General features: G+C 40.7%; 1 protein-coding gene across 1 annotated transcript in view; it reads right to left on the bottom strand.

The window, feature by feature from the left end:
• Positions 1 to 4,332: 4,332 nt before the first annotated feature.
• LOC122551042 (cilium assembly protein DZIP1-like) overlaps positions 4,333 to 11,434 on the bottom strand; it is a 191,868-nt gene continuing 184,766 nt past the window's right edge. The window contains exons 10-12 of the mRNA XM_087988540.1: positions 11,041 to 11,178; positions 6,854 to 6,902; positions 4,333 to 4,430 (exon numbers count right to left, since the gene is read on the bottom strand). Of these exons, the coding sequence (XP_087844666.1) occupies positions 4,333 to 4,430; positions 6,854 to 6,902; positions 11,041 to 11,178 (285 nt within the window). The remainder of the gene's footprint in view (positions 4,431 to 6,853; positions 6,903 to 11,040; positions 11,179 to 11,434) is intronic.

Here is an 11,434-nt window from a genome sequence, read left to right as displayed (position 1 = left end):
CTATCTAAAGAATAAAGGTTACAAGCGACACAACTAGTGAAAATTCCAGACAGAAGATTCGACGGAGAAGGCACAGAACATTCCGGAAAACATGTAGCCTAGCTATAATTTCAAGAGACTAAATTCTTTTTTATATATACGTGTGGAACCTCTTTTTATTGGAACAGCATGCCATACAAATCTTGTTTTATTCAGGGCTTTGTTCGGTTTGTTAATCCTTTAGTTAATTAATTCACTGTTAGACAAATAAATTGTTTTTGTTGATTTTAAAGTCAGTGTTAGGGATTTATTTTACTTAACCACTAAAAGTTGCTGAAAAGCTTTTCGCACTCCTTTTATAGATTATAGGGTGAGGTGCTCCTCTTTGGATGTTTTGATTTGAGTTCTCAGAGGGGGATTGTGGAAGAAAATGTTTTGGCGACCAGCATGATGGATAGCGTGGTTTCAGGGGTGAGTTTGGTATTGCTGGTGGTTAGTCTACAGAAAGCTGCAGCTTGAACAAGCAGGCTTCTTTTGGCCAGAATCCATGAGAAAGGCTGATTGCCTAAGAAAGAACACAGTCCCAATGAACTGGACTTGTATTCACTTAATATCAGTTAGGCCCGTTATTGCAATTTTGAACTAACCGTTTTGCTGAATAGACATGTAGAGATTTTCCCATGTCTATGCTATTAAAAAACTGTATTTTGAATCAGTTGTCGGAGTTGGTTGTTACTTATAATGTTGAATATTGTTGCATGCAGGAAAAATAAAGATTGGTTTGGACAAGTAAATCATTTATCTGAGTCTCGTTTCGGATCAATAAAAGACTTTGACAAGTTCAACTTCCGCTCTACAACAAAAGTGAGGGAAATCTGTTTTGCTGAATTTGCCTTTGCCAAGTGTGGTTATTGAATGCTGCTATATAAGAGCAGTTGATAAGTAGTAGTTAAAATATATAATATTTTGTTAAGTATTTCAATAGTTAAAGTAATGTCAATTCTTTTTTGTGTGTATTTTAACTGTGGTTCTTTGCTTAAATCCTAATAGTTTGACCAATCAAACCACATCTGAAATGCAGCAACTTACACCTGCCTTTACATAAGATAACATAACCCCTCATTATGTTTTGAGGAGATTTAGTCTGGCCCATAACAAATTTGAAGCTATTGTCAGGACCAGAATTCTAGCTTGGTTTTAGGATTAGTGGACTAAAATACAGTGAGTGATGAGTGTTGATGTTCTTTTTTCTGTGTTGCATTTCATTGGTTTAAATAGGGTGTGCCTTGTGCAATAATGGCTCTTTCGGTGGCTAAGAGTTTCCTGGGTGTGGAAGATGTCACTTGGGCTGGTTTACAAAAGAAGAGTAAGGCAAAGCTTTCACAATCAACGGACAAGCTTGAGATTGGGTTGCCTTTGTGAAGAATAGGGAGATAATAACGATAACTCAGCATTTGCAATTGGCAGAAATGCAATCAGAATAATTGTAAATGGCTAAAATTCAGCTGCAATTAAAACAGCTTGAATAAGAAAAGAAAAAGATAACAGTTTTGAGCTATGATTGAAAGCAAAAGATGTAAAAATAGCCTAAGCAGAAGAAAGGGAGAACGAAGGAGAAAAAAGAAATAGAGAGTGAAGAAAGGAAGAAAGAGTTGGAACTGAAAAGTGAATTTTACTTAAAATATCGGAAGTAGCAATAAAAGTTGGGAGTAATGATAAGGTCAGTGATGATGAGCAAACCTATCATAGCCAAAGGCCTAGCAGGGACCCATTCAAAAATGTTCAATTATTGCCTAAGTTCTTCACAAAGGATGTAGAAGTCATTTTTTATTTCATTTGAGGAAGTGGCTAAGAAAATGAAATGGCCATCAGTCATGTGGATATTGTTGATCCAAACAAAGTTGGTAGGTAGAGCTAGTGAGGTGTTTGCAACACTCTCAAAGGTGATATCTGGGGAATATTATGAAGTGAAAAATGTCAGGTAAAGTGCATATGAACAAGTAGCAGAAGCCTACAGACAATGGTTTAGGAATTTAAGCAGGGAACCTGTATCAGACGTACCTTGAATTTGAAAGCATCAAACAGAGTAATTTTGATTGACAGTTAAGGGCATTGAAAACAGATCAAACATATGATGCCCTTAGAGAGACTGCTATTTTGGAGGAGTTCAAAAATTCACTTCCTGATGGAGTGAGTGCTCATGTGGAAGAGCAGAGAGTTAAGATTGCAAGATTAACAGCAGAAATGGCAGATGATTATGAGTTCGTTCATAAATCAAAGTTTGGCTTTCGAATCAATTTCAATCTATGAGGGACAGAAATTGGGGAAAAGAGAAATCTTCAGGAAGTAAGGGAAAAGGAGATCTCATTGAAGGTAGTCAGGATAATTTACCACAAATTAATAAAGAAACCTATGTGGGGACAAGAGAAGTAAAAAGCCTCAGGTGTTTTCACTGTAATAAAGCAGGACACATGAAGTTGCAGTATTGGTGGTTTAAACAAAAGCACTGGAAAACGTGTGTGGGAAAACAGGATGAGCCAGTAGGTTTTGTTAAAGTGGCAAAGGAAAGCACAAGGAAAGCTAAAAGCTGCAAAAGGAGCTCAGGGAAATAAATATTGATGTCTTGAAAAACAGTCCACATTATAGAAAAGAGGTGCAGGAGGTCTTAAAAAACATAAATATGGATACATTTCTAGGACCTATCAAGTGTATCCCAGGACAATGTGGGAAGTTAGGGAAGAAACTGCAGAGCCCTGTCTTTGGCCATGGGTAAGGTGCCGGAAGACTAGAAGATGGCTAATATTTTGTGTTTTTTGAAGACAGACTGTAAGGAGAAGCCTGGGGACTAGAGACCAATGCATTTTAAATCTTTCCCCCTCACCTTAAACGTATGCCCTCTAGTTCTGGACTCCTCCACCCCAGGCGAAAGACCTATTCACCCTATCCATGCCCCTCATAATTTTATAAGCATCTATAATGTACAGCCTCTGACACTCCAGGGAAAATAACCCCAGCCAATTCAGCCTCTCCCTATAGCTTAAACCTTCAATCCTGGCAATGTACTTGCAAATCGTTTATGAACCCTTTCAAGTTCGCAACACCTTTCCTATGGCAGGGAGACCAGAATTAAACACAGTTTTCCAAAAGTGGCCTAACCAATACCCTGTACAGCCACAACATGACCTCCCAGCTCTGACACTTAAAGCACTGACCAATAAAAGGCAGACATTCCAAACACCTTCTTCACTATTCTATCAACCTGGGACTCCATTTTCAAGGAACTATGAACCTGCACTCCAAGGTCTCTTTGTTCAGCAACACTCCCCAGGACCTTACCCTACAGTGATAGGGTAGGGGTTTTAGTCTGGGTGAGATGGTCTTTGGAGGGTTGGTTGGGCTCAATGGACCAAAAAGCCTGATTCCACAGTGTAGGGATTCTTTGATTTGTACTTTTTGCAATTAGGGATGCACTTAATGAATGAATGAATTCAGTCCATTTGATTTAGTTTTCAGGCAGGTGAGATGACCACTGAAATTAATTCAGGAAAAGTTGGTGAGTCAGAGATCAGAGACTACATATGTTTAATTTTAGGCTTCACAACATTTAAAGGTAGCACAGCATGTGGTGAAACGGGCAAGAGATCAAAAATTCTAATTTTGTTAGTGGAGATAGTGTTAGATTTACTACCACTGGTTGGTGAACCTTTAAAAGCAAGATTTAATGGGCCTTATCAAATCAAAAGGAAATTGAGTGAGGTGAAATTTGACAAGAACATCAGATTGAAGAAAAGTTCTCAAAACGTGTCATGTGAATATGTTCAAATTGTATTTGAAGGAAAGCAAAGAGAGAATGTGTATTGGTTATAAGAGTAAAGAACCAAGTCCAGATGCTTCTGAATTTGACATTCCTCAAATTAAATTGGACAACAGATAACTACAGTCTGCAATCAAAAACTAAAGGAAATGTATCCCATCTTTTAATACTAGGAGGCACTTTTTAAGGTGAAAGGAGAAAGTTTTAAAAAGGACATGAGGAGTAACTTTTTTACTCAGAGAGTGGTTTGTGTGAGAGGATGCAGGTACAGTTACAAGATTTAAAAGACATTTAGATAACTATATAAATAGGAGGGATATGGGTCAAACACAGGCAAGTGAGACTAGTTTAGTTTGGGAACATGGTAAATATGGATTAATTGGACCAAAGGATCTGTTTTGTGACAATACCATGGATTTAAGTGGTGTATTTGGTCATGTTTTATTTTGAAAAGAGATTTTAAGACAGAAGTGCCAAGCTATCTATGAAAGCCCATAAACAACTTGTGAGGCCTTGGGATTTCTTTTAAAGTCAGAACATTAAAAGCAGCCTGATTGGGTGTAGTCAAGCATTCGCAGAACCAGGAGTTTCAGTTTAGTTTTCAGCAGTTTCTGCTGGATTCTTGAAGATGTTGAAGCTTTTCTCCCCCTCTCTCAGTTACAGCTAAAAGCTGGGGTGGCAGGGGAGGGGGAGTTCTCTTTCTGCTGTTGGAGTAGTGAGACCATCTGTTTTTCTGAACTTCCTTGGTCAAGAGTGTGTTAATAGGCTGTTACTATATTGGAGGAGAAGTGAGGACTGCAGATGCTGGAGATCAAAGCTGAAAATGTGTTGCTGGAAAAGCACAGCAGGTCAGGCAGCATCCAAGGAACAGGAGAATCGACGTTTCGGGCATAAGCCCTTCTTCAGGAATGAGGAAAGTTTGTCCAGCAGGCTAAGATAAAAGGTAGGGAGGAGGGACTTGGGGGAGGGGCGTTGGAAATGCGATAGGTGGAAGGAAGTCAAGGTGAGGGTGATAGGCCGGAGTGGGGGTGGGGGCGGAGAGGTCAGGAAGAAGATTGCAGGTTAGGAAGGCGGTGCTGAGTTTGAGGGATTTGACTGAGACAAGGTGGGGGGAGGGGAAATGAGGAAACTGGAGAAATCTGAGTTCATCCCTTGTGGTTGGAGGGTTCCTAGGCGGAAGGTGAGGCATTCTTCCTCCAACCGTCGTGTTGCTATGGTCTAGCAATGGAGGAGTCCAAGGACCTGCATGTTCTTGGTGGAGAGGGAGGGGGAGTTGAAGTGTTGAGCCATGGGGTGGTTGGGTTGGTTGGTCCGGGTGTCCCAGAGGTGTTCTCTGAAACGTTCCACAAGTAGGTGGCCTGTCTCCCCAATATAGAGGAGGCCACATCGGGTGCAGCGGATGCAATAAATGATGTGTGTGGAGGTGCAGGTGAATTTGTGGCGGATATGGAAGGATCCCTTGGGGCCTTGGAGGGAAGTAAGGGGGGAGGTGTGGGCGCAAGTTTTCCATTTCTTGCGGTTGCAGGGGAAGGTGCCGGGAGTGGAGGTTGGGTTGGTGGGGGTGTGGACCTGACGAGGGAGTCACGGAGGGAGTGGTCTTTTTGGAACGCTGATAGGGCAGGGGAGGGAAATATATCCTTGGTGGTGAGGTCCGTTTGGAAGTGGCGGAAATGACAACGGATGATACAATGTATATGGAGGTTGGTGGGGTGGTAGGTGAGGACTAGTAGGGTTCTGTCCTGGTGGCGATTGGAGGGGCGGGGCTCAAGGGCGGAGGAACGGGAAGCGGAGGAGATGCGGTGGAGGGCATTGTCGATCACGTCTGGGGGGAAATTGCGGTCTTTGAAGAAGGAGGCCATCTGGGTTGTACGGTATTGGAACTGGCCCTCCTGGGAGCAGATGCGGCGGAGACGAAGGAATTGGGAATATGGGATGGCGTTTTTACAGGGGGCAGGGTAGGAGGAGGTGTAGTCTAGGTAGCTGTGGTAGTCGGTCGGTTTATAGTAAATGTCCGTGTTGATTCGGTCGCCCGAGATAGAAATGGAAAGGTCCAGGAAGGGGAGGGAGGAGGCTGAGACGGTCCAGGTGAATTTGAGGTCGGAGTGGAAGGTGTTGGTAAAGTGGATGAACTGTTCAACCTCCTCATGGGAGCACGAGGCAGCGCCGATACAGTCATCGATGTAGTGGGGGAAAAGGTGGGGGGTGGTGCTAGTGTAGCTACGGAAGATGGACTGTTCCAAATATCCTACGAAGAGGAGGCATAGCTGGGGCCTATGCTGGGGCTGGGGCTACTCCTTTGGTTTGGAGGAAGTGGGAGGATTGGAAAGAGAAGTTGTTCAGGGTGAGGACCAGTTCAGTCAGTCGAAGGAGGGTGTCAGTGGAAGGGTACTGGTCGGTACGGCGGGAAAGGAAGAAGCGGAGGGCTTTGAGTCCTTCATGATGGGGGATGGAGGTGTACAGGGACTGGATGTCCATGGTGAAGATAAGGCGTTGGGGACCGGGGAAGCGAAAATCATGGAGGAGGTGGAGGGTGTGGGTGGTGTCTCGAACGTAGGTGGGGAGTTCTTGGACTAAGGGGGACAGGACCGTGTCGAGGTATGCAGAGATGAGTTCGGTGGGGCAGGAGCAGTGATAATATATTGGAACAGTTACTGTTTAGTACTAAGATAGTCTCTTATGTTGTTAAGTTTTCCATTAGAGTTAACTATGCCAATTTCTTCTTTCTTTGTTGTATTTTAATTTATAGTGTACGAATAAAGAATGTTTTACTTCAAATCTGGTAGTCTGACCAGTCAAATTGTATTTGGAATGAAACATCAATAAGAAAAAGTTAGAGTCTACTCTAACTCCTTAATTTATTTTCAGAGGTTTGGTCTGGTCCATAACAGTTTCCATGCTGCATGACTCTATTTGACTTTCAGAAATAAAATAACAAGATTTTTCAGTGGAAAACTATTTTTTTACAGTTGTGTCCGTGAAGATAGAATGGCACACCACCTGGACCACAAGTTTTGGTACAAAAGAGTAAATTATTTCAATATCATGAAAATAACCTCTTACATGATGGTTCCAATTTCTTTTCTGGTGATTTGACAGAACATGTTTTCAACTGGAAAACAAAAGCACAGATTTATTTAAAAATTAGACTTATCACATAGATTTACTCTGGCATAAATTCAATGGATTTAATGGTCTCCTTCCAAGTTATAAACTCTACCTTCTGTTCTGTTAGGATGCCATCTGTGGACAGACCTAGAATGCAAGTTCTGCCTATAGTTAACTTCAAGAACCATACCCAATAGATACATATTACTAATTGATTATTAAATGCTTTGGTTTATTCAGAGAACTTCTTTTTATCTCCTTCCCATTAATTTAGGAAGTATCGCTGGAGGTGTTCATACATTCCAGACTATAAAGGCCACTTGCCAAATTCCCTCAGGGGTCACAGTGGAGGAAATTCTCCTCATATTTGTCTAGTTAGAGTAATATTTATTTTATGTCAGAATAATTGTCTGCAGAGAGTGTGGCATTAAGTCGATGACTAAAATCAAACAAATCTATCAAGCATAGTCGTTAAAACCCTGCTGCATGGTGAAAAATTCTGGATCTGCCAATTATACCATACTGAAGCTCGAGAATGCTGCCACCCAAAGACACCAAGGTTCATGATGAAAATTCAGTGCCAGGAAAAAATTGCACCCTGCAGGAAATTCAACTGGGATTGGCAGGCCATGTTTCCATCTGATCACCTACAGAATCCCCAAGCAAATCTTCTATGGAGAAGTCTTCAGGGAAAACAACAGTAAAGTAGTCAGTCCAAACAATATAAGGAGAAAATGAAAAAAAAAGCAGTACAACATTCTGCACTGCAAGATGTTGTAATTGGTTAGACCATGTTGAGGCAAGCAATGAAATTTAGGTTCAGATTATTTTGAGAGTCAACTACACCAAACTTGCAACATCTGGTGTGTTCAAAGGAAGTTGAGACGTGGCACATCTGAACTTCCAGTTATGCGGACAGCTTTGCTGATCCCACATTGAACTCTTCGGTCATGAGAGAGTCCCATACAGAACAATGAAATAATTTATAGCTGGGACATATTTGAACAACAAAGACTCTACCACCCCATCAGTCTGAGCTGATTTTAGCAAAGCACATTCCTAGCAGATAATTGCTCTGCATGGACTGCAAAATTATGGGGGCAGCACGGTGGCTCAGTGGTTAGCATTTCTGCCGTACAGCAGGCAGGGACCTGGGTTTGATTCCAGCCTCAGTCGACTGTGTGGAGTTTGCATATTCTCCTCGTGTCTGTGCGGGTTTACTCCAGGTGTTCTGGTTTCCTCCCACAATCCAAAGATGTGCTGGTTAGGTGAACTGGATATGCTACATTGTCCATAGCATTCAGGGATATGTAGGTTAGGTGCATTAGTCATGGGTAAATATAGGATAATAGAGTAGAGGAATGCATCTGGGTGGGTTACTCTTTGGAGGGTTGGTGTGGCCTTGTTGGACCGAAGGACCTGTTTCAACACTTTAGGGATTCTATGATTGTATTACGACTTCAGGCTTATCATTCTAACAACGAGACGAAATGTTTAGGTTTAAACCTTTTCTTCCTCAATATTCTTCAAACTTCTATTGCTAGTTTTCCAAATATATTAAAACAACTAATAACAGCTGGAAACTTATGGAAAGTGCAGCAATTTAGTTATTTCCCAATATGCCTGGCTGCCAAGTGAGACTCCACGATTATAGCACACATGCAGAATATCAGCACTAAAAGCTTTATAAAGCCCAAGATGATACACTAGTCCATTTGAGTTTATCAAATGTTGAATAATCGATCTTGATATATAAATAGATCATTTGCTGTAGGTATGTGTGAAAGAAATTTTGCTCAGCGGTAGAGGGCTGTATTTATGTCATTCAAATAAATAGCATTTTAAACTCAGAGATATGGCTGTTATCGGGCAGACACATTAGGCAAACATAAGACATGGGGGTCAATCATAAATTCTAAGCATGTAATGCATTTTACAATGTGGGTGTCCAGATAACAGCTGTCAGACCAATAAAAACAGATGTCAATAAACCTTTCTTTACTTTTACAACAAAGTGCCTTAACCCAAAAACATCCACTTTTGGACTAGCCTGCTTATTTCAACCCCCCCCCCCACCCTTTTTATTTTCAACTCAATAATTTCATAGTTATTCTTAGTGAGATTACCAATTGATAGTGATTCTTTTTGCTCTGGTCTCTCAATGGGCTGTAGTTAGTTAAGGTCTACATTTTCAGTCATAATGTCGATAATAATAAAAACAAATGGGTACCACAAATGGTTCTTACATGGGATAAGAGTGTAGGAACTGCACCATCAGCTGGACTGCTCCTCTCTTAGGTGAAAATCAGACACTGCCTTTATATACTGCAGATATATAATAGGTACATTCAACACCTGAATGAATAAATGAATGGGGCTTTGAGTTATAAGAAGAGGCTGGAAGATTTTTCCACTGGAGCTAGGAGATTGAGAGATTACCTTATTGAGGTTTATAAAATCATGAGGGGTATAGATATAGTGAATGCAGGTGTCTTTTCCCTAGGGTTGGATCTTTCAAGACTATAGAGTATATTTTTAAGGTGAGAGAAGAAAAATGTAAGTAAGTTACAAGGGGAATTTTTATTACACGGACAGTGGTTCATGTGTGGAATGTACTTGAAATGGAATGAAGTGGTGAATGCAGGTACAGTTACAATGTTTGAAATACATTTAGATAAGTACATGAATAAGAAATGTTTGGTGAGATATTGGCCAAGAGCAGGCAGGTGGGATTAGTTTAATTTGGGATTATGGTCGGCATGGACTGGTTGGACCAAAGCATCTGTTTCCGTGCTGTATGACTCAATATAATGTGGGAATTTTAATATGTAATATTGAAGGCATATATAACCCTGCAGAGTTAGTTTTACATTTACTCTAATAAGACTAGTTTTGCTTGCTGATGTATGAAAATAAATAACCATTGACTTGTTTCCTAAATTTCTTTAAAAATTGTTGACTCATGTGACAACAGGATCTTGAGTCACATTCTCAAGCCTAGCACTCTATTTGGGTGAGCATGTTTAAATTTACCACCCTAAGTTAGGGCAGAATGTGCTTTACTGCACACGTAATTGAGATCTTAAGTAGGACTCAAGACAGTAGGCACTGGGTGAGGAGGCAGAACAGCACTGGTGGGACAAGAAAGCACGAGTTGAGAGGCAAAGGTCGTGCAAAAAAATCAAATCTCTTAAGAGCTGCTGGCAGAACAGTTAGGACAAAGCCGTGTGGTTTAGAAACTTAGATTGCACAGACAGACAAGATAATGGCTGGCGTGTGGAAGAAGACATGGCTAGGAAAGAAATTGGAAGTCAAAGTTTAAAATAAATAAGGTCAGTTGAAGCTATGCTGGTTGGGAAACTAAGACCATGCTGGCTGATGTTTGAAACAACACCTTTTATCTCCTTCCTTGAAAGGCAGCCCAGGATTCCTGGAAGGCAACCAGAACAAATATCAGCAAGTACAAGGGATCAACACACAGAGGTAGTTCCTACAGAAACAAGGTTTTTTAACAACATTAGAATTAAAGGGAATCTATTCGTTACTTGAAGTTTGAAAACTTTTGCAATGTTAAATAAATATGCTTTGAGGTGGTACACATTGCTATTGTATCTGCTTCCACCACCTCCGCTGGCAGTGCATTCCAGACAGTTATCACCTTTGTGTAAAAAAAACCTTGCCTGTTACATGTCCCTTAAACTTTCCCCTTTTTACTTCAAATCTATGTCCCCTAGTAATCGGCATTTCTACCCTGGATAAAAAACACTTTGACTATCAATTCTATCCACCCCTCACTTAATGTTGTAAACTTCGAAAGATCACTCCTCATCCTCTGACATTCAAGAATCGATGTTTCGGGAACAAGCCCTTCTTCAGGAATCCTGGGCTTGTGCCCAAAACGTCGATTCTCCTGTTCCTTGGATGCTGCCTGACCTGCTGCGCTTTTCCAGCAACACATTTTCAGCTCTGATCTCCTGCATCTGCAAGTCCTCACTTTCTCATCAAAACCAAGTAACCAATATACAGCAAAGATTTCTGCACATGACCCAGAAATATATCCTAGACCCTACGGAAAGAGATTAGAAAAAGTTCCCAGCTAATTATTTCATTGTACATGCAAGATTTAATTGAATGGCTCTGACCTCTTCCTTCTGATGAGCTATGAGTTGTTGATCACGCAGTTTTCGATTTAGTTCCTTAATCTTTTTCTTGTAGTAACAAGAATTTGCCTTGTGATTTTTTGTGATCGATGACATCAATCTCTCTATTTCAAGCTGGAGCTAAGGTAAAAAATGGTGAAGATTTAATTTACGAAATGTTTCAACCTGCTTTGATCATATAAATTATCAATCATACCTCATTTTAATAAAGTAATTAAGTATGCTTTTCTATATTAATTATGCAATTTCTAGAAGGTAAGGAAATCAGTTCAATAATAGCCATTCCAAAGTAAAAGCAAAAGATTCAAAATGTTAACTCTGTTTCTCTCTTCATAAATGTTGCTAGACCTGCTAATTTTCTGAGTTAAAAACAGCA

This window comes from Chiloscyllium plagiosum, unplaced genomic scaffold (assembly GCF_037043375.1).
Source record: "Chiloscyllium plagiosum isolate Xiang-an unplaced genomic scaffold, Cpla_swu_hap1 HiC_scaffold_6, whole genome shotgun sequence".
NCBI lineage: Eukaryota > Metazoa > Chordata > Chondrichthyes > Orectolobiformes > Hemiscylliidae > Chiloscyllium > Chiloscyllium plagiosum.
The sequence above is the reverse complement of the archived record's forward strand: the minus strand, read 5'-3'. Positions and strand labels throughout refer to the sequence as shown.